General features: G+C 43.6%; 1 protein-coding gene across 1 annotated transcript in view; it reads right to left on the reverse strand.

Annotated features, from left to right (window-relative positions):
- The window catches only part of Sh3rf1 (SH3 domain containing ring finger 1), a 157907-nt gene that overhangs the window by 55625 nt on the left and 78150 nt on the right, over positions 1–24132 (reverse strand). Inside the window, exons 2-3 of the mRNA XM_032918465.1 lie at positions 2298–2573; positions 1803–1898 (exon numbers count right to left, since the gene is read on the reverse strand). Of these exons, the coding sequence (XP_032774356.1) occupies positions 1803–1898; positions 2298–2573 (372 nt within the window). The remainder of the gene's footprint in view (positions 1–1802; positions 1899–2297; positions 2574–24132) is intronic.

Below are 24132 nucleotides of genomic sequence, written 5' to 3' on the forward strand. Positions count from 1 at the left end.
GGAGACGCCAGGAGTTTTCCACAGCCCACCCTTAGGACGCACACAAATCACATACAGAAAAGGTTACTTGGTACGTTTTTCTTTTTTCTTTCTTCTGTTGTCTTCTTCTAATGCTTGAGAAAACATCTTAATAAAAGGAACATTTGAAAGCGTAGGTCAGGAGAAGTAGCTAGCCTGGGTTCCTGCCCAATGGATACACAGTAACACATCAGTATTTTAGGGAGTCACTGTCTAAGGGAGACACTGAGGATACAGTGACAGTTTGCCCTTTTAGCCTTCAGAATCAGGTCAAAACAAATATCTCAGACAAAAAAGAAGGCAGGATAAGTGATAGGTCTTTTAAAACGTGCTTTTGTACATGATAGATACTTTGATGACTTGAACAACAGAATTGCCTTTAATTCCCCAGTCTGTGCTTTCGCTTGTCTTTTGGTTTCTGCACATACAGGCCTGTCCACCTGGGTGTTCCTCCTGCTTATAGTACCGAACTCTTCCGTCCCTTTTACTTCACATCTATGCATACATCATACAGATACCAACTTCTTTCCAAAGCTTATCTCAGCAACTCAGTGTGGATGTTTGTCTGGCCTCTGGTGGTTTCATGCTTCAAAATGATGTCTTCAATTTTGTCCTCAGCAAGAAAAGCTTATCGCTTATTGACAGTTTGGGACATATGATGTAATGAGGGTCTGCTCTGAACTCCCCTGTTCACTGTGTGTGTGTGTGTGTGTGTGTGTGTGTGTGTGTGTGTGTGTGTGTGTGTATGTGTGTGTGTGTGCAGATGTGTGTATGGGTAGGTGTACATATGGAGGCCAGAGACTTACATCTGGTTTCTTCCTCCACTACTGCTCTGCCTTGCAGAAAGACACAATCTCTTACTGAGCCAGGCTGGCCACCAGCAAGCCACTCGGTTCCGAGATAGCTGACCCTACAGGCAGGTACACTCACTCACCTTTTAATAGGTGTTAGGAATCAGCCTCAGGGCCTCATGCTATGTGTCAAACAATTTACTAACTGAACCATCTCTCCAGACCCCTCCCCCATTCATTTCTCGATTTGATTTTGTTTACAATAATCTAAGTGTGCTATTTCACATATATAAAAAGACTTCATTTAGCAGGTTTAGCTGCAAGCTTTCTGAACAATGCTAATTAATGATAAAGGGGGCTGAGAAGTTACTGGAATCTGGTGAAGAAGGAGTCGGTAACTTAGTAAATGTTTAATCAAAGGACTACTCTGGGAATCATGTTCTAGTTCTGATGTTGGGGCAGATTAAGAGAGAGTTTGTAAGCAAGGGTGGATAAGGGCGCTTGCCATTCAGATCAGCCACCTGAGTTCCAACTGTTAGACAAGCCGGAAAGTAATGGTTCTCCAAACGTGTCCTCTGACCTATTGCTCACACACACTTAAATGCACACGCAAAATAAATACATGTAATAACAGCATAAGAAATAAGTAAACAAACAAAACGAGGACATTAACTTCTCCTGTTCCTTGGAGGCTTTACAAATTGTCTGATCCTTGCCCAAGATGGCAATTGGAAAAGAAAACCAGATCATATAGGTGATGGACAGGGAGTATACAGTCTCTTTAACAAGCCATAGGGATGTTTTGAGGAGTCACCTTTTATGATCTTCAGTAATTGAAGGATGCAAGGAAGGAACTCTTTCTAAGCCAACAGCAGAGCCTTTCCAGGCCACAGTTGATGCCCTGGGCCATGAGCATTTCTTAATGCCTAATCTGCATAACTAAAGCTTATTTATGAAGCCGACTATGATTCAGGACTGTACAAATGAACTTACCTCAACGTATGAAATTGGAAATATCCCTATTTTATCTGCCAGCATTCCCTCAGCCCAGTTTTCATCCACTCTGCGGATCACAGTCAGTACGTCATCCTGAAGAAACAACAAAACCGTGCGTGAGTCTCTCTGATCCCGTTAAATGCACTACTTAGTACGTATCCTCAATAAAGGGACTGAAGTTTTTATAGTAGGTGAATAAAAATTCTGTATCGTACCTTTAGTACACAAACTCTCATCTTGCCATAGACCAAGCAGTAACTGCCGGTCAACCTGATATTCTTTAAAACTTTTTATTATATTCATTTATAGTGGGGGGGAGGGGCAAGCAATAGCATGCATGTGGAGGTCAGAGGACAACTTTGGTGAGGTGGTATTTTTCCTACCATGTGAGTCCTGGTGATCAAACTCAGCTCACCTGTCAGGCTTGGCAACAAGCCCAGGTACTCAGGAATAACAGAGTAAAGCTAAAAGCAATCCCGTGGAATACCGTACCTTTGCAAAGGGAAGGCAATCTTTGTCAGCTTCCTTGTCTTTCACTTCAAAGTCATAAAGTGCTATGCACTGAGGTGGGGGCTGAGGTAAAGGTTTGATGATCTGCACAAAGTTGGTGGGGAAAAAGCCGTGGACCCCGTTGACTTCTCCATGGTACCAATTTTCATCCACTTGTCGTCGCAAAATGATGATGTCGCCTTTGCTGAACTTAAGGTCTCCGGGCTCTTTTCCTTCGTAGTTATATAATGCTTTGGCACACGGTAACTGAGGTATTCCCTTAAAGAAAGAGGGGGATTTCAATGAAATAATGGTCAGGTAATGCCTCTGAAAATATGATTGCATTCTTGTTGTCTTTAAGTCCCGATTGAATTTGCCAACTTGTCCCTTGGAAGAAAATCTTACATAAAAAGGTAACTACATTTGCTACAATACAAATAAATACAAAGTACAGGGTACCACTGTGTCCTCCTCAGCATAGCCTCTAGACCTAATATGGAGATGCTTTGATTTCATTTGCTTGGGATCACTGTCCAAGTCTGTCTCCTGATATAAAATTCAAAATTCATAAACTCTAAACTTAGTTTTTGTGTTAATAATTTATCCATCAAGATAGATGATATGGATGGAGAAGAAAAATTTAAACCAAAGCCTAATTCATCAACTTCATAACTCCACTTAAAGCCGATTAGATTTGGGGCAAATATTTTTCTGATGTGGCTTTTAACTTGGGCATAATCTTTTATGAACTCAGTAAGTATGTATTAAGACTCCTTTCTATTACCAAATATGAAATACTGCAGTAAGACCACCCCAGAGTCTGAGTGTAGTAGTTAGCACTCCTATCAACTTGATTCAGCCTAAAGGTACCTGAAAAATGTCTCAGTTGAGCACCTGTCTTTATGAGGTTTGTCTGTGGGCAGGTTGCAGGGGGCTGCCTTGATTGTTAAGGGTTGATCTGTGTGGAATTGTCTTGATTGTTAAAGGTTGATCTATGTGGGATTGTCTTGATTGTTATAAGGGTTGATCTGTGTAGCACTGTCTGGATTGTTAAGGGTAGGTCTATGTGGGATTGTCTTGATTGTTAAGGGTAGGTCTATGTGGGATTGTCTTGATTGTTAAGGGTAAGTCTATGTGGGATTGTCTTGATTGTTCTAAGGGTTGATCTGTGTAGCACTGTCTTGATTGTTAAGGATAGGTCTATGTGGGATTGTCTTGATTGTTCTAAGGGTTGCTCTGAATAGGACTATCTTAATTGTTCAGGGTAGGTCTATGTGGGATTGTCTTGATTGTTAAGGATAGGTCTATGTGGGATTGTCTTGATTGTTCTAAGGGTTGCTCTGAATAGGACTATCTTAATTGTTCAGGGTAGGTCTATGTGGGATTGTCTTGATTGTTAAGGATAGGTCTATGTGGGATTGTCTTGATTGTTCTAAGGGTTGCTCTGAATAGGACTATCTTGATTGTTCAGGGTTGGTCTGTGGGGGATTGCCTTGATTGTTAATTGATATAAGAGAGTCCAGCCCATTATGTGCCACACCATTTCATAAACACATAGTCCTGAGCTGTTATAAAAAGCTAGGTAAGGAGGAGCCTGCAGGCAAACCAGCCATCCATCAGTTCTCCTCCATAGTTTCTGTTTTAAATTCTACTTGACTGTTTGTTACCCAGGGTGTAAGTCAAATAAATCCTTACGTGTTGCTTTTGGCCAGAATGTCTTATCACAGCAACAGAAAGGACTCTAGAACACTACCCCCTCAGGCTTTATAATCTCTGTGTTCAGACATGGTCTTCCACAATTTAAAATATTCAACACACCCGTCCTGGTTAAATAGCACAGCGAGATGGAGAAGCAGAGAGATGAGGTTTTAAACATTATAATCTGGTTTTAAACGTCAAGTTAAAAATTGTGCGCTCCTCCACGACAATTTAATCATCCAGCGGATTCAGTATGACATGTCTCAATGGCTCTTGGTGCCCATTTGTGAACGTTATTCAGCACTTTAAGATTCCTGGCCTCTCTGCTGCCTATCACTGATTACAGAGGATAAACAGTGAGTCAAAAACGCCTCTAATAATTCGCAGAATTAGATTACAGCCTTCTCCTCCTCATATCCTCATCCATGTGGAAGACCTTCTTCAAGCTTTTTTTAACCAGGCAATGCGCTAGATCTGAAGACTTTAAAAAGGAATAATGCACGATTCTCCCCCTTGAAGGACAAGGCAGGTGAAGAAATGATAACCCAATGGCATAAATTCACCACGGAAATGTTCACTGCTTATGGGAAGAGAGAACTTGGGGTTTAGCCCTAAGGGGTTAGCTCAGCAATGTTGGGGTAGAGGGATGGAAAGGAAAGTGGAAACATTCCATACAAAGGGAACCGTGCTAGCAAGGAGCGTCAGCAGCAGGGATACAGGTAGGGGAAGAGCATTAGCAATGTCAGGTTCATGGGGGACCAGTGGTGTCAAATTTATACTGGGTCTGGAAGAACACTGTTAACAATTTTGGATCGATGGGTCCTTCAAGCACTAGTCAAGGGTCTGAAGCACAGGTGGATGGGTATGTCACACTGTCACCAGGCACAGGAGGCTGGCAGTAAAAGGGATTATGGGTTGACAGGTGGACAGCCAACAGCTATGTACAAAGCAGAGTTATACAACAGTTGGAGTTTGCTTTAAAGTTTAATTTTTCCAGGAAGGTAAAGCAGTACACGTGTTCATTCCCTCCACAGTCCACTCATATACACAGAAGGTCAACCTTGAACACCCTTATAATAGCCCCGACAATTAGCCGGTTTTATAATCAGTCCACCCAAACTTCTTTGCTAAATATTTCTGTTTGAATTAAGGCAAATGGTGATTCGTTCTCTCAAGATGCTATGTGGCAGTTAGTCACCTTGCCTTTGCTTGGTCCACTAATGTGAATTACAACAGCTCTGAAAAGTCAGTGTCCTTGGAAGACACGTGCTGAGCGGTCCAGAGATACTGGTGCCCTCCTGTGCCCTTCTGAATCTGCCTTAAGTCTTAGCTTTTAACAGCACCATTCCTGTTGCTTGACCTTGATACGACCTTGTAAAGAAACATCTGCTGCTGTGCCCTCTGGTCCTTCCCACATGCTCCTCAGGAACTCTGGCTTTTCTCAAGGCTATGAACTCAGATTATAGTCTACTTAACATCCAGTTTTGTGGAAGGTAGAATTCCAACCGTTGTCTCTCCTCACATACGGTTCACTCAGTTCTTTTCTACATTCTGTATTTCTCAAAGCCTGGTTATCACAGCTTAGCAAGACTTCCTAAAGCCAAGTTTGAGGACATGAGTGTAATCAGCATTGCAGTGAGCATTGCTGGGGTGGGACAGGGGTAGGGTACAAAGGACATGGCAAGGAAACAGAGTTAACTCTTGCAGCCAATGGGACTGTGAGAAGGCCATGGGGGAGAGAAACATCCCACGGTCAGAACACCAGTTCAGCTGCTTATTGGCTGCGAGACCTCGGGCAGGGCAGCTTTCTTGTGCTCTGACATCGATATCTGAAATTATTGTGAGAATTTGGTGAGTTTATGCATTTGAATTTCACAAAATGTCGTAGAAAGAACTAAATGCTGTATTCATGAACTATCATCGTCATCATTGCCACCACCATCACCACCACCACCACCACTGTTACCATCGTCATCAATATCCACCAGCGCGATAAGCCCAGTACCAGTGAAATGGAGCGCTTGACAATCCATTTGTTTTCATGTACCTGAACCCTTTTCTTTTGAAGGAATTCACACAGCAATCACATTTTGTACGTGTGTGTGTGTGTGTGTGTGTGTGTGTGTGTGTGTATGTACGTACACACACACACACACACGTACACACTCACTGTCCTACAATTACGACAATGCAAAGACCGTTCCTCCCAGGAAGTGCTCAACGATTTTGAAATGTGTACTTCTGAAGCCCGCATTTGTTTTCTGAGCCGAATCCATTCATCTTCTGGTTGCCCAGAAGAAATTACAAATTCCCCGACATGCACCGTTTAATGGGGAGTGGCATTTTAGATGTGGCTGTAGTTCATCTTGACAGGGCTAATGTAAGGCACTGGGAGCCTGCATGAATTAATTGGAAATCCTATTACAGACTCAGTGACAAATAACTCTATTCACCATTATGGCCGCTCTCCCCCCACCCCCCAACACCTCAATTAGCCGTTTGGCCGCCTCCACCCTAGATTCATGCCAGACAAATCCACACACCGAGATTCAGATGTGGTACTCTTAGAAACCATTTTCAACGGCTCTTCGGAGAGATCTGTGAAGTCCCAAGTGCCCCACAGTAAGGTGCTTTTGTGATGTGCTGATGCAGGAATAGAGGGAATTTATTTCTTTACAGATCATTTCCACACCCCAGTGGGCCTAATGGACTTATTAACTTTTCCACAAAGCGAATCTATTAAGTGCTCCTAAAATCATCAAGCATCCTTAATAGAACAAGTAGCAACGGGAAAACCTATTATGATGGTGGCGCTATGCATTATGGTCAGCCCGGGGTTACTTGGCCCCCATGCAACCAAAACTTCATTAATTCACACTGACTTGCTAAATGTTGACTGCCACAGTTATTCCAGTGATCAATAACCACAGAGAAGGAGCCATAGAGCTTATGGCCACCGAACCCACGAGCACACGGCTGGGCATCTGGCAGTGTTTTTCTATGGTGTTCTTTTTCAATTAAATTCTAAGACACTAGAAAAGCCAGTTTGTGTCAAGTTTCTCAAAGGAAGGTTTCCCACATTAAATAAAATGAATTCTCTTCTGATTTCGAATCGAGCCAAAGTTCAGTGATCTTTAGAAAACTTATTTCCCACACAGACTGCAGATGATTAAGGATAAATGGTTTAACGACTTGGAAGGGCAATAAAAGAACGCATTTTCCTGCAACATCTGAAGGGAAGAAAGCCAAAACAATTGGTTTGAAAAACCCTAGAACTAGTCTTGTGAGTAAAATACATCCGAGCCCAGGGAGGCCAGGCCTGCTCATTCATCTCCTCCAAAAGGTCTGAGAGCGGTGTCATCACCCCGGCCTCTGCCCTCCCAGCCTTCAGATGCTGTCTTTTGGATCCTCACATTGGGCCAGGGCCCCTGAGGATCCGCAGGGCTTAGATTTCACTTGGAGACTTTCACTTGGCTACACATGAAAGGGAGGCTTAAAAGGAGAGAGAGCCAGAGAGAAACCACACTGCAGCCCAACCTGGGGTATGTGGCTGTCACTCAGGCCGCCAGCTTCATCAAAGCGGTTGGCAACTGAGACGGGCGGAGTATTAGAACAATTCTTCATCAGCAGCGACTTCAATAAATACGGAATTATTATTTTTGCTCATGAAAAAGAGGACAGCGGACCACTTTACTTCACAATTAACGTTTGCTTCTAAATGACACCCTCGAGTTGCTGCGGATGGCATTAAAATCCTCACACGATCTGCACGCAAATATTCGTGATTAAACGCTCGCCACTTCCATTTCTGCGCCATCAAGTACATTCCAATATATCTGGCGAAACGCTGCTTGATGGGCCAGCTGGGAGTCCAACAGGTAAATAAAACACTCACTGCCAATTTATTTCATGGACTCAAAATGCCAATGCCCAGATATACATGCAAGGCAGCCTCTCTCTAAGCTCAGATGCCTTCATGCACTTCTTACTGCACCATAAACGAAACAGATTCAACGGCCTACTGAAACGAGAGTCCGGAAGATTCTCTTACAGCAGGAACAGCTATAAAATGTGAATTCAGTTATATCCAAGTTGGCATTAACTCTGCCTGATTCCAACTTGACTTCCAAAAACTTCTCAGAAAGAACGGAGGAACAAAGAAATAAGAGCCAATACCACACAGAGAGAAGCACGCTACGTAATGGATTATGAAATAATTTTAAAAATCACTTTACTTACTTGGTATATAGGTGTTTGGGCATCTTGTGTGAATTCTTGTGGGCATGTGTTCCATGACAAGCATGCAGAGGTCAAAGGGCAATTCTGGGGAGTTGGTTCCCATCTTTCACTACGTGGGTACTGGGGTTGAACTCGGGTCACCAGCCTTGCAGAGCAAGCACCTTTCCCCACTGAGCCTTCTTACCAATACAATAGTCTTAATGGTTGTTAAATGCAAAGCTTCGGTCTCAGGGTGTGTAAGTTAGCTCATTACTCAAATATGATCTGAAATGTATCAATTTTAACACCATGCCCCATAATTATTGTAAGTATTGCGAGTCTCAAATCTCCTCTCATTCTTTTGTCATTTCCTTTGACATTCATTTGTAAAAAAAAAAAAAAAAAAAAAAAACCATCATGCTACAAGATTTCCATCTGCTGACCCTTTCCTTAAGTCTCTGAAATCTCACTTACTGTGCCCCTGAACTCCAAATACCCTAGTCATGACTTAAAACCTACCAGTGCTTTGGAAGTAATCAGCACTTAAAGGGGAAAAATCCCCACATAAATTTATTTTTATTTCTATTTAGGTTCCCAGAACCAACACAGGGGCTGATCTACAGCACGTCAGTCCTCTACGGCTGAGACACCCCAACACTACGTTTCCTCATTCCATCCATCCTCTTAGCCTAGGTTCCCCTTCCCTTGCACAGCTCTTTTCTGCAGTTTTCTCTTGAAGCATGCCTCTTTATCTAACCAACCTTTCTCCTCAATCCAGATCTGGTTCCAATTTTACTCCAGTTCAAGAATGTGGGCTGACCCAGGCCAGCCTAAGGGGGCGCAGAAGCAGCCCCTGTAGAAGGGAGACGTGGATAACAGAACCCTCTTTGGCAAAAACCTTATATTTAGGAAACAGGAAAAAAACAAGTCCCAGGCTGGAGAGGTAGAAAGAACGAGCAAAGGAAACCACAGTAGCAGGAATAATTCCTTGAAATGTGGTCTTGTCGACATCAACAATGTCTTCACAATCCAGAGATGGTTCCCAGTGACCTCTTAAATCAAATTAATGTTCTAAATCATCGGGTTTATGGCCCTTCCGTTTGGGTTGACCGTTCCACCTCGTATTTTCTACCCTCAGCGAGCAAAGCCGCAGCTGCTGTCATCACCTTCGGGCTCACACTTGCCATTCCTCCAGCAGCAGAACATACTGAGAGCAGCCTACATCTCCTACCCCAACCCCAGTCCCCGGCCAGATGTGCTTCACTGTCTAACCTGCAGCCGATAATTGCACAACGTTGCTTTTGCTAGGATGCCCACCTTCGATGGCTGCCTTTGTTGTCTGGGATGGTATGAATGAGGCCAGGACCAGAAATCCAGTTCTGGTGTCAACAGGCAGTCCAGGCACTGTCTCCTTGAGATCTCCCCACCCCACCTGACAGAGGTGCTGTTCTTCAGTGTTTCCAGACTGCCCTACTCAACTGACATCCTATTATCCCAGTCAGTGTGGATCCCGTTTCCCCTGGACCAGAGCATCCTGTACCGTGGGACTCTGCATTACTTATTTTGATACCCTGAGTACCAACCTCAGTGTCTGTTAATAGATTCTTGCTGGAAAAGCTAATGGCAAAAGAAAAACCACTGTTGTTCCCAGTGGGCTGAGTGGTAACACGTGGATGGACAAATGGAAGAAAATTATATTCAAGGAGAAGCAACTAAAAGGACAGTGGTTGTGGACGTAGATTCGCCAGCTTCCTGTATACTGTACAACATACACAGTCACAGATTTATGCGTCCCCAGGGCTGACTGCTACTACATGGTCCTTTGGAAGTCCTCTGTGCATGCTACATGGTAGGCGTGAGATTCTGAATGTGAGTGGCGTAGGAATACTGAGGGAGGAGGAACATTCCACTCTTGGGATTCCGAGGAACCCGAGGCCCTCAGAGGTGTCCCAGAGAGACCTGGGAAATGTGAGCAAGTCCTTCTAATTGGCATCCACATCCACATACAGAAGACATTCTGGACATGAACAATTGAGTGCTTTCCGCAAAGCAAACGGCTGCTATTTGAGGAATGTAAAACAAACTATGTAGGAAAACCACAACAAACAAATATTTTCCTTACAAATTCATTCGGCCGTTATGAGGAAATAGTCCTATAGCTGATTTATAGGTTTCTCTTGGATGGCTTCAAAAGGGGGAGTGTCCAACTGACAGATGAAACTCTAAAACAAATCTCATGAATGTCTTTACGGGAATATAACAATCGAGAACGCAATTCACTAAAGTAAAATGCAGGAAATTCATGTCACCCATTGTCCTGAATGTTCCTTTGCTATTTCACTACGTGCTTGATAACTGTGAGAGCGTTTAGCAGAGAATATGGAAATTTACTAGGGAAATCCCCTGTAGTGACTTGAGTTCCTGAGAGATGTTTTCTGGTAACATGTTAAGTTTCTGCCTATTTGAAAGCAGTTTGCCCATGGTAAAGCCTTTTCCCTATCCCTGCCCTATACTAACCATCCCACTTGGCTTGGGGCTGAGGGTCACACAGGCAGGAATGAACACAGAGGAAGAACTCTGCATCCTAACAGAAACTCAGGGAAGGAAGGACAGGGAGAGTGTGTGAGAGCAGACTGCGTTCCATAAAGATCTGCGAAGAACCCAACCAAACCTGATGACTTCACTTTGGACTTGTATGAGTGTCTCCATCTTTTCGTTTGAGGACCTGGAGCCAGTATGCCCACATAGCTTAGACAGTGAGGGTAAGAATAGTTCACAGTTTCACCATTAAACGATGCAATAGACCCAGGCCTAGGCAGTCAGTGGACAAGTTCCCAGGCAATTTGACTAAAGACAAGATAAGCTTTTCGAAAGGTGATTCTAAAACAATACAGATGGGATTAGACGTGCCCCATCTCAAACCACATGGGAAAAAACCTAATCTCAGATGATTTTCATAATCAAATGTGAAAGTCGAAGCTTTCTTTCTGGAGAGGACAAAAACAAAGCGAAGACTACCCATAAAAACTTACAAACTCGACTCTCTTAGGGTGGGATAGTTCTGTTCACCCAAAGACACAATAAACAAAATAAAAACGTAAGTGACAGATTGGGAAACTATTTCCAATGCTAACATCTAACAAAAAGCTCACCCCAGAAACTCAAAAACTCCTATGAGTCAACCATTCAGTTTTCAAAAGGGATAAAACAAAGGTTGACAGACGACTCAGAAGTCAGTAGCTCACACTGCCTCTGCCTAGGACCGGAGTTTGATTCCCAGAACCCAGGCAACTCACAACCACCAACGCTGTCCAACTCCAAGGAGACCCAAAGCCTCTGACTCTCGTGCAATCTACACTCAAGAGCATACACCTGCATGCAGATACACATGCACACACGCAGAATTAAAAACGGTAAAAGTAAATTGTTTTTTAAACTGAAGAAGGGAAGTGTTCTATACAGTCATGATCAGGATCCATCTTGAGTAGTGATGAAATCCAAACTAGCACTAAAATGAAGTATTATCCCACATTATTAGACTGATGGATATTTAAGGATGACTGGGTTAATGCTCAGTGACTGAATACTTGCCAGCACGGCGGGGCTCTGGGATCCCTCCCTAGGACCAACAATACCAGCACCAACAAAAAGAGCATAAATAAAGATTGACCATAGAAAATGTTGAAAGATAAGGAGAAATTAGAATTCCCATATATTGCAGGCAGGAGTCAGAAATTGACAAGTTCTTATAAACATGTATAGTTTACTCTGTGATCTAACGCCTCTGTAGTAACCAACAAGAAATGGAAACATCATGTCTGCACAAAAACTTGTGCAAACATGTTATTTATAAATACTAAATACCAAAAATAACCCAAATGAGAACAAACATACAGATGGGATTAGATGTGCCCCATCTCAACTATAACACCGGAGGATGCGGGTACAACTCAGTGTACCATTGGCGTAGGGTGCTGGAGTCTGGGTTTACCCAGCAGCACCATAACAAACCATCTGTCAGTGAACATACCCCACACAAGCATTATGGGATTACGCTGATACAGCATTCAGGAACAAGGGTGACACACCAACCATGACAGAGGTCAGAGGAGCAGTTCCGTGTGAACTGAGAAATATGGAGCAGGAGGCACTGGGAAGATTTTCAAAACTGTATTCTGCAGCTGGCAGGGACATGAGGTACCTGGATCAACATGGATCAAATGCAGTAGACTGTTCTCCTGAGATCCATACTTCATATAGAGAAATTTTACTTCAGTTTTTGTTTTTTTAATTTGAGACAGAACTCAGAAGCAGCACTTACTTAAGAAATCAAGAATAGCTGAATACACCAGGCACGTTACCATGTATGAACAAGGACGGGGAAATGTGGAAGTTCAAAGTGAATTAGCAAGCTATACCTCCCATCGACACAATGGAAACGCCGAGAAACAAGAACTCTAACGTGTGAGATGGGCAGGTCCAACTTTTTGGCACTGTAACATGCAGTATGAGTTTTCCTCTACAAAACCCACATTTGAGAAATGCATAATCAAGTTCCAAAAGAAAAAAATTCACACACACACACACACACACACACACACACACACACACACACACACACCCCTCATAGTATTCTAAGTGAGTTTCCAACTTCGTGTTGGACTACATCCAGTATCTATCCTTGGCTGCATGTGGCATAGAGGTTGCAGGTTAGACCAACCCCAGAGGACAGACACTGTTCCAATACGTAAGCTATCTTCAAGCAGACACGTATAGAACACGCAGAATGTCTGCTCTAACCTCACTGAGCACCAGGTAGTCTCTCCACGTCCGAGACTTCACTCTGAGTCTCATGAACAAAGGAAGAGAGAACTATATCGTGCATGGTCACTGGGGACAGATAAAAGATGATGAAAGTATAGGAAAATATTATGATGGACAAGCCGCAGAACAGAGATGCATTAATAGGGTAGCATTAAGAGTCCAGCTTTCGACACTATGAAAGGGTCTCTCACAAAGAGAGCAAGACCGGTTCACAGTCACTGAAGGAAAAACATAGCTTAGACCAATGCATGCATTATTTAGGTTGGATAAAAAGAATTTCCTGACAGGGAGGGCTGTTAAATATTGCAATGGGTTATGACAGCTCCTTCACCGGAGACTTGTAAAAATAGGAGCGTCTCACAAGCGTGGCTCTGTCTGAAGGCAAAGGGGTACAGTACAAAGGGTTTCCAGGATACTGCGAGCTCTTTAGCAATCCAACTATTGGGAAAGAACCATTATCGATTCTGTCCTATTTCTCTACCAAGGGTTACTCTCAAGCTGTCATTTTTGCCGACTTGGCGCAAGCTAGAATGACCAGGAAGAGCAGCCTCAATTGAGAAAATGACCTCATCAGAATGGCCTGTAAGGAAGTCTGGGGGCATTTTCCTACTTAATGATTGATGTGGCAAGGCCCAGCCCACTGGGGACAGTTCCATCCCTGGGCAGGTGGTCCTGGGTTGTATAAAAATGTAAGCTAAGCAGGCCACGGCGTGCAAGCCAGTAGTAAGCAGCGTTCCTTCACGGCCTCTTCCTCAGTTCCTGCATTGGCTTCCCACGATGACGGAGCTGTGGTATTTTATCCTAACAGCAGAAAGTATCTAAGACAGTAAGCCCAGGAGTAAGGAACAGGAGGTAGGCAAGGAGGACACACTTAGAACGAAAAGAGACATTGAACTTAAGGAAACAAAACCTAGACAGCCTGGATCCTTCCAACTTCCGGCAACCCACTACAGTGTCATTAGGAAAAGCTGGGGGTGCTGTGGTCAGACAGCCGTGCCGCCTTTTATCACGAGCTCTGGGCCAGTCACATGGGCTGTGCACGAATCAGCATTCTCCTCTTCAGAGGGGTGTGCAGACAGTCGATTAAATGTGGAGCCACGGAGCAAAGACTGAATAATTACTTTAGAATAACCACCTCTTGGTTTCAAATAAATTCATTACAAGGACAATGAAATCAATCCCACAAAACCCCCAATATAGAACCAAGGTCTTTAAAACATAATTAAGTATCTTCACGTAAAAAAAAAAAGTCTCCCAAATCCTACACATGCATAAGCTTTGCAATTCTGATTTTTCTAAAAGGAATGAACAAAACTAGCCAAGCCCCTTAGCACTCTCCCAGCTGAGCTCCTCCTGCAACTGTGGGAAATGATGCTTGGAAAGGACTTTGGAAGTAGTCTGTGGTAATAAAATGAATGTTACTTAAAGACTCTCACTGCCACTACCCTCTGCTTCCTCTGTGAAGAAAAAAAAATGCCTCTGGAAAATAAAATTAGAGTCCACTTGGGATGAACAACTTTACCAGCTGGTGTATGTATCAAAGTATTCCCAATCACCTCAAATTCAGAATAAAGAAAGACAGCAACGAAGGGGGAAAGTCTTTAGTAAGGACACTGGGTCTCCAGCTCCCGCTGTATTCTAAATAACTGTACAGTGAGATATGAACTAGAGATGTTAAGGTTAGACTTGCTAACCTTAAGAATCCTCCTGTCTCTGCTTCTTGAGTGTACGTGCTGTCACATCTGGCCTCTTAGATTCTGGGAATCTGATCTTGGGGCTTGCACAGCGAACACAATACTGACCTAAACATTTCCCCAGCACCAGGAATATATTTTTGAGGGTAGAATACCAACAAGTAGAACTGAAGGACAGAGAAGGCACATGCACACTTGTGAGAGAGAAGAAACGTGCACGTGCGGTCATAAACAAGCACTGCTTTAAGACTAGCCTGCTTTAGGAAGAATACCCTATGTGAAATTCTAATGCCCTGGCTATAAATTTCCATAGATTGCATTTGAATAAATGCATACAAAGACAACCAAAAGTGTAATGGGTAGCCTTTTAAACTCACTTGAGAAACAAAACATTTTAAAAGCTATTGAAATCTACTGCATTTTACTTCACCTATGATACACAAGATAAGCATCAGAAAGTGATACAAAGCTGACTGCTGTCTGTAAGTCCTCCCCTCTGTCCCACTTCACACTGCCCCTAACTGTTCCTGATTGGAATATTCAGCTGCAGGAAATACTGGCAACTTTCGTGACGGATCAACAGCTTCAATTAAACTTCTGCTACCCCTGTTATCCAGACTCTCTCTGTCTAACTACACTTGCAACTTTGCTGTCCTAAGTTCCTGTGTGGAAAAATTAGTAGTAAAAAAAAAAACCCACAATATAACCAAGAACACAAAGGGAGGAAAAGGGAATAGGACATGTATTGTCTCCATGATCACAGTCCATTTCTACGACCCTGTGACTACGTGACTCAGGTAATTGGTCTGATTTCACTTTAAGGGCTATGTCAACAGTGTGATCCAATGTGTGACCCAATGGCATTGAAGATCTTGAAGCCTGAGGATTAAGTGTGTTAGCTGAGGAAAATAACAAAAGCCTAGATACCATCCCTGAAACCCAGCGGGGTTAGTTCATTGGTGTTGTGAACATGTAGAAATTACTTGACATGTCACCTTCAAAAATATCTCCTTCTCATGCAAGTGCAGAGATCAAAATATGATCCTAAACACTTTAAGGAGAGGATAGTAAGTTAAATTATTGGTGTGTGTGTGTGTGTGTGTGTGTGTGTGTGTGTGTGTGTGTGTGTGTCTATATGTCTATATTAAGAGCAGGGAGAGAATGAATGGACTAGATTCATCCCTGAACAGAAGCAGCTCAGTTCTGGAACCTGCTTAATAAGACACTTGTTCGATGCATACTGTCATTCAATAGACCAGGATGGGGCTTGTGGCTTCTGCATTTCTTGGAGCTGCCAGTCCCTAGAGCCACAATTCCAGCAGCAAAGGAATCAAGGGTCAGGCTCCTTCCCAAACTTCTTTGCTGGTCTTCTTTCTCAGTTGCCTCGGGGCTCCATCACTGAGTCCTTTTACAATCTAAAGTCACTCCTTACCTGAGCTCTGAGCGTCTGCCTCCTCATACCTCCATTTATCCCAAGGTGCCTTGTCCAAGACAGACTTCTGGACTTCCCCCCTGCCCTTTACCAGTTTCCCCCACCCATCCCCACTCTTCACCTTGCTGCCTGGGCCAAAACACCAAACGTTACTGTGGTGGCTCCATTTCTGGTCTTCCCCAGGCAACTCCCAATCCTTCAGCAAGCCTACTGGCTCTAACTTGTAAACAGACTCCACGTCCATCCAGTGCTTGCAACCTCCATTGCTCCCAACCTAAGCCAGCAACACTTCCGTGTTGCTACGCTTGCCCCATTCCCTACGTCCTTTACTCTCTGTCAGTTTCCTATAGCTTTCCATTCAAACCCAAGCAAACCTCTTCCCATGGGTCTTCTTGCTTTCTGCCCTGAAGCCCTGTATATTACAACCAAATATGCCCACACCTCGATCTTAAACCTTCTAGGGTCTAGAACTGTGAAAATGTAGACTATTGCAACCTTTAAACTATGTAATCACATGTTGGCTCTAGAGCTGAAAACAAAAACAACAGAAGGAAGTTATTACACAGCTCAAGCTCATGTTCAATGTCAGAGCTGGGGAAGTTCTCTAATCATAAGCTGCCTATCAACGTGCAGACCAGCTAACCACCCACCAGTGTGCTGCATTGTAGAACTTCGGGGTCCCCTCCTCCTCTCGGCATTATATTTTAGCAATTTATTTCTCCTTCCTCGCTCAACAACACTTCAAACCCAGAGCAAAGAACACTGAGCGGCAATTTTTACAACTCTTTTGAAGGTACGGTGGTTAGCTACATTTGAAAGGATTATAAGTCATCTTTAAGTACAGCACTTTTACACAATTCAGCTATTATAAAACAAATACGGGAATTATATTGTTGATGTCAGCTGCACACCCCACCGCGTGGGAGACACAAACATATTCATTATCGCGGTTTTACTTATCACCGAATCCTACCATTTTGAATTCTTTGGGACAGCACGCATGTTTGCCTAACACCCTCAGCTTCTACAGTAGAGGATCCTTACAAACACCCATCTGCAATCCAGGAAACAGTCTTTATTCGCTAAGATATAAACTAATCAAAAGCCACGATGTGTAGGAAGAGAACAGTGATAGTACAGAGTTGAGCACTGAAGTGTGGGGAGCAGATGCATCCTGAATGAGTATGTACAGTTAACAGGAGCGCAGCCACGTCAAGGATACCAACACCGCAAACCCTGGCTGGACGCGGACGCTGACAGTGTGTCCAGAAAACACTAACCAGAGCTTTCTCCTCTCATGACTACTGCCCAAGGGCACACCCCACAGAGACCGCCTATGAGATTAGATAAACCCACCTCCTTGTTCATCCGTAGGCAAGAAAGCTGCCTCTCAATTCAGACGTACAATGTAAACATTCTGAGTTTCCAGTCTGCTGGTGCACCTCCATGAGAGCACACAGTTCATGCGACCCCAACTTTTCTGAGTGTCAGTGTGTCTCCTTCCTCTCTTCAGACCCTCGTTACTTCAAGCAGATCAATCCCTACAGCTCTGCAGGTTGTAGCACTGAAGGATGCGCACAGTGACTTGAATAAACACACTTTGTAAATGTCACGAAAGCCCATTAAATGGGCAAGAAAACCATTTACAACCCATTTCCTATGTCCCTCACCTAAGAGTAGCCTAGTAGAAGTTACGTTGTGACTTACTATTGCAATGAGGCACATTCAAACTGTCAACTGTCCAAGCCACTCAGTTTTAGATAAGCTAAATATTACTCAAGTGTTTTCATGTCTGTATTTTTAATCTTATTTACATATATATTATATATGTATAAATCGATTTCCATACAATTTAAGGATTAAAAGAGGAAATATCCTGTATGTAGTTAACAAATATATGTCACTATATGTCCAAGTGACAATGTTATATAAATGTATATAATGTATAAATGTAGATGATGAGATATATATATATATATATCTTGCTAACACACATATTGGGGATGCAGTAAAGATAAAAATGCTGAAACTTTAGTTTTCACAGGAAAGATCTTTGAGACTTTTGTTTTGTTTTGGTTTGGTTTTCTCAGAAGCCATGTGTGGAGCGTGGTGGGGGGAAGCTTAGTCAGCAAAGCGGACCTGAATCTGCGCCTACCTGTACACTTGCTGGCACACAGTGTGCTTACACATACACACAATCACGTGCACACAAAAGAAGAAAAAAAGGAAAAAGGATGGATGGATGGATGGATGGATGGATGGATGGATGGATGGATGGATGGACAACTGGATGGACAGACAGGCAAATGGATGGACAGATAGACAACTGGATGGATGGATGGATGGATGGATGGATGGATGGATGGATGGATGGATGGACAACTGGATGGACAGACAGGCAAATGGATGGATGGACAGATAGACAACTGGATGGATGGATGGGTGGATGGATGGATGGATGGATGGATGGATGGATGGATGGATAGATGGGCAGATGAACGTATGGATGGACTATATATCTGGGCCCTTCCTGGATGCATTAAATCATAGGAATTTGGGGGCTGAAAGAGACTAAAGGATTATTTAGCCCCATTTCCTCACCTTAGGAGAAGGAAGCAAATTGACTGCCCACAGCTGAGCACAGCTAGCTGGGAGTAATGCTCAGGTGGGGGTCTAGACTTAGGTAAAAGGGTTCCAGAAATCAGGCTCTGATGTGAGTCAGGAAGGTCCCAGAGCAAGCCAGAGAGAGTAGAAGTGGGGTCTGTGGTGCTCAGATGTAATGCTTTATTCCTTTCTCTCGTGAGTGTGTAGGAACATCAGTGAAACCAGGCTCAGACTGTGTGTGTGTGTGTGTGTGTGTGTGTGTGTGTGTGTGTGTGTGTACGCACGCATACATGTAGGCACACACATGGTATTACAAACCATTTCCTCATTCCCTTATGTCTCAGACTTCTTCCATTCCATCATGGCCCTCCTTCCTTTGACAAACAATCAGCACAAAAACCCCTAAACTGTTGCCTCTATTCTTGAAAATTCTGCTTTTGTCGTGGAAGATTATATTAATAGTTTAATATTGTTAAACTCTCTTAGTCTACAAGGCAGCAGGACTTTATATGGGGAAAGGGAATCCCGGATTATCTGGGGTTGCTCAATGGAATCATAAGGGGCTCTACCCTTACGAGCATCCCCACTGAGGAAACGTGCTCAAACAGAGGCAACTTTGTTGGCTTTGAAGATGGTGGAAAAGGACCATAAACCAGGCAAGGGAAGGCGGTCTCCCCTGAAGCCACCAGAACGTAATGCAGACCCTCCTCCACCCTGGTTCTGGCCCAGGAAGACCCATGTCAGATGTCTGATCCATGACAAGGGTTAATCAGTGCAGTTTGAGGCCTCTCAGCTCATTGGAATTCGTTTCAGAAGCAAGGGGAAACTAATGCCCACCACCCACCCGTCACCATTCTCATCTGGTCAGTCTGAGGTACAAGGACATATGGAAGAAATCTAGCCTTGTACTTCTGAGGACCTTCCCACCGTCTTCAGGTTATACGAGGGTAACTTTAGAACAGCGCACAGCTTGACAACAGAGAAAGAGGCTCCTGAAAGCCGGACAAAGACAACAGCGCACAAACTTTGAACAACTTAAGCTGCACTGTTTACTTTAGCATACTCTTTGAACTCCATGTGCTTCCAAGGGAAACAAAATTTACTTTGAATAAATTTTACAGTCTTCTACTTGAAACAGCTGGTTGGAGTTTTCAAAAAGCATCTTGTCAGAATTATGCTTTTTTTTTCCTTAAGACATATTCCACCCACTAAGTCATACCAGAAGCCTTGGTAATCACGGAAAGTGGCCTCGTGAACATGAACCCCTTCCATCTCCAGTCTGCAGTAAGATTTTTAGAGAAAGGGCCCAATACGCCAAGTGCCTTGTATGCGATTCTGGAGAAACCTACACAGGTCACATTATCTACTGCATGGGATGGGTGAGCAGGGACTGCAGTCAGGGACGTGCAGAACCAAGCCATCCCCATGATGGCAAATCCAGCTAGACGCGGCCCGCGCTTTGATAGACTCCTTCCAATCGCCAGCAGAATGTGTCACAATCTGCAAAGAGATTTCCCATGAAGAATCCAGTACAGAAGAGAAAACGGAAGGCGGGAGGAGGGGGAAAGGGGGATTTAAGATAAAGTTAAACCTACAGAGAAAAATGTGCCCAAACCGGAGTCTGAGGCTTACGTCCCCAGTCTGGTTTGTATGAAGACGGGGCCCCCACCTCAGCCAATTGTTGACATTACGTAATTAGCCAGTTACAGTAATAACACTGCAGCTTAACACACGGCCACAACTGGAGGAATTTTAACTACTTTGGTGAATTGCCTGTCACCAGCTACATCTGTGCTGGTCTTCAGAGCAAACATGGAGGAAGAAAGGAGGTAAACGCTTAGTATGCAGACGGGCACGGAGCAAGACAAGAAGGGTCTGGCCCGCGAGGGGTGGGGGTCTGGGGGGTGTTCACTCCACTTCCATCTGTTCTTCGCTTTTATTTAGTTAGTCCAGCCTCTGCTTGTTGCCTTAAGTAAATAAGATTCAGTCAAGCACCTCACATAAGCTGGGAAATAATTAAAAAAGGGGTGGGGGGAACTGCATCAATGTTATTGTCTGCCCAAAACTGAGATCTTTTGTTTGTCAAAGCCATAAATATTAACATACACCCAAACACCAAGAACTTTCAGAGATTTTTATTCTTCCATTAAAAAAAAAAACAACTGTAGCCTAAATAAATAATAAGATACTTCTAAAAGAACTCCTCAGGCAGCTTCGGAACCTATTAACAGCCTAGCATTTGCCAAAGAAAGTTTCACCTGCTGGGGACCCTTTCTTTCTTTCCTTATTCACACATTCACTCTGGGGACCAGAGGGTGCTATATTCTTTTCTTAGTCAAATAAATGACATCTGAAATACAGCCTAACCCAGGAGCTCAGGCAAATCCCAGAACTCTGAACGTTGGACACACTGAACACAATTGTCCAAACCTTCACTGGGTATTTCTCTCTGGGCATCTGAAAGCGCATTTCAAACTACTTAAATTGGGAAGGAAACTCCGAAATTACTTATCTTGCTCTTGGTTTACAAAAGGGAATCCTCCTCTGTTGCAATTAAAGCATAGGACCCTGCAGTGTGGATATTCTGAGATAGCCTAGTTCCTCCTGCTTCCCCAGGGGATGGGCAGAAGGCTGCTCCAAGGCAGCCGCACTGAGGATAACAGCCTCTCTGTGGTACATGCCCGATCCCTGCCCTTCTCCCCCACCTTAGAGATTACCACTTTTCCTCATCCTGACACCTTGACTCCAAAGTTCTTGAGCAAACTTTTAAAGTCCTCACTTTTGAAGATTAAGGATAAAATCTTTCTGATCTCCAAGCAGTTTAAAATCATGGCGATGGTGTACCTGTGTGTGTATAAAGGTCTCCTGACGTGGTCCACCTATGTTATGTAGATAGCTATCTATTGCAGACATGTAAATTTAATATGGCTTCCCTGTTCAATCTTTTATATGTCGTATCCTCTCTGCCCTTTGGGGGACTTCGCTACTATTGGCCTTTTATTCTAAATGATGGTGCCATCAGAGAATGGATCTGGCATCCAATAAGTGTGGCCCACGGCTAGGCAAATCCTTTTAGCTACCTTGCTTTTCTTTTTCTTCAGGGTAGTCTTCCATTTCTAATTATCTGCAGAAATGCCATTTAGGTAATATATTTATTTCTGGTGTTTATTGCTTGTCTTTCCAGGACAAGAAACAGGAGGAGTATATTTGTTTTATCATATTGTTCGTGCCTAGATCTGGCCACACAGCAGGAGTTCAGATCATTTTTGTTGGGTGAATACATAGCTTTTTGTGACTGGTGTGTTGGGTGTGTGTGTGTGTGAAATACATAAAATTAAGGAAAATCCAAACATGTACTCCCCAAATTTATACTAGCTTTCTTTTATCCAATGCGACTAACCTAAAAATTCTGAAGCCATGTGTGCCTTACTCTGTGACTGAAAGACGTGGTACATTATCTCAGTTCTCCCGTCAAAAATAACTGACTTTTCTACTCAAAGCAGGTAAAACACAATCACAAAGGACAACAAAAAATACATAAAGTAACTGCTGTTATATGAGAAAACAATGTCTCTACGCGGGCTATAATTAGCTGTGGATGTCAAAATAGTCTTTTTCCAATTTGTTCTTAATTTCTCAGGATCGCCAAGGAAACTTGAAACTTCATACAATATTATGACAGACAATTGGAGGACACAAAACCAGATTAGCATAAAAGCTAACCTCTCAGATGAAGGGATTTTATGGGAGCCCATGAGAGCAATTTCGCAACTTCTGATCTGTCTTACAGGAAATGTTTCTCATAGACACCAGTGGTTGGTTTCACTGTTAATCATTCACCCGCCTCTCCTTCTTTGCTTCTCTTTAGAGTAGGCGAAACTGCAGAAGGACGTATAAAGGATAAAGTGCTCAGGTGCAGAGAATATCGATATATTCAACCATCCAGATTATGTCCTTAAAGAGATTACACTAGACAGTAGATATGTTAGACAAGCAATTACTTTTCTCCTAACACACACAAAAAAGCAAGGTACCTTTTAGTAATGTTCACAGAAAAAGAAAAAAAAAAAACACACCAACAAGAAGCAAGACAAGGTACCAGTGTGGCTGGGAATCTTCCTTGGATACCAGAAATCTAGAAAGAGCCCCTTCCTCCACTTCCATAAAACCAGGACGTTTATTATGGAACTGCAAAGAGGAAGCTGCCAGACTGTCTCTGTAGTGTGGCTCCCGGGAGCTCTGTCTGTTGTTAAAAGAGGAAGAGCTGATGTCATTCCTTTTACTTAAATGTGTTACCTGGGCTATGGCAGTTTAAGAGGCAGGAGTTGTTAGCGAACAGTCCTTGGTGGCTAATGAAAATCCACTCACAGGAGTGCTGCAGTCCACAGGATGTGCCGGACCTTGGGGGTATACCCATTAGCAGGCCAACTGGAACGCTGCGGCTGGCCCCTACCTCTGAAACCCATTCAGTAGAGCCGGTCTGTGCACACCATCTGTGTTAGCAGGGCGAACTCTCCGCCAGCTGCTCTCCACCTACATTCTTTGCACAATTCTTCCCGAATTTTAAGTTGTTTCTGGTTCCATGGGCAGAACAAGAGGACATCACCCAGGCATATACCAAAACAGGCTTGTGCCTTGCTGGAATACTCTAAAAACCACGCAGGCTGGGAAGTAGGACCTGGGCCAGAATCTGATCTCCAATTGATCTCAAGTTACTTCACTTCCCTGCGTCTCTCATGAAGACAGCCATTCGAATTTAACAGAGTAATAATAACACGAAGAGAACATCAGGATCCTAAACTCGAGTCCGTGGCAACCACTAATAAACCACGGGAAAGGGATCTTGATCGGAAGACAAGAAAGGCCAGTGGTACAGGTTCCTACCGTCCCTGCTCAGGCATGGTAGGAAGAGCTGTTGGTTCTGTACACTGGTAAGTGTGGGGGATGCCAAGATCAAGCCTGTGACAGCAGATGCAAACTAAATTATCCCATGAATAACATCATCCAGGACCAAGGGAGACTGAGAGCTCTGGGACAGCAGTGGGCAAGACTGTACTCGTGGGTGATTATCAGTGAGATAAAGAGTTTTACTTCCTGACTCAAATTCTTGGTGACTCTTTCAAGCAGGACCCAGGAGGATAAAGTGGACTTATTCTTGACTTCTTGCAAGTGAGACCAGGAGTTTATCTGCTTCTCAGTACAACACTTCCTTCCAAAGGACAAACCGTTAACATGAGTTTGCAGCCCTCCTCTCTTCTGGCTTACCAAGATCACTGACTAAAAGGGTAGCTCTTTCGTTTTCTTCACTCATCCCACGAAGGTCTATTAGGGCTCCACCACAGACCAAGCACCAGGAGAAAGCCCGAGA

This window comes from Rattus rattus, chromosome 13, assembly GCF_011064425.1.
Source record: "Rattus rattus isolate New Zealand chromosome 13, Rrattus_CSIRO_v1, whole genome shotgun sequence".
Taxonomy (NCBI): Eukaryota; Metazoa; Chordata; class Mammalia; order Rodentia; family Muridae; genus Rattus; species Rattus rattus.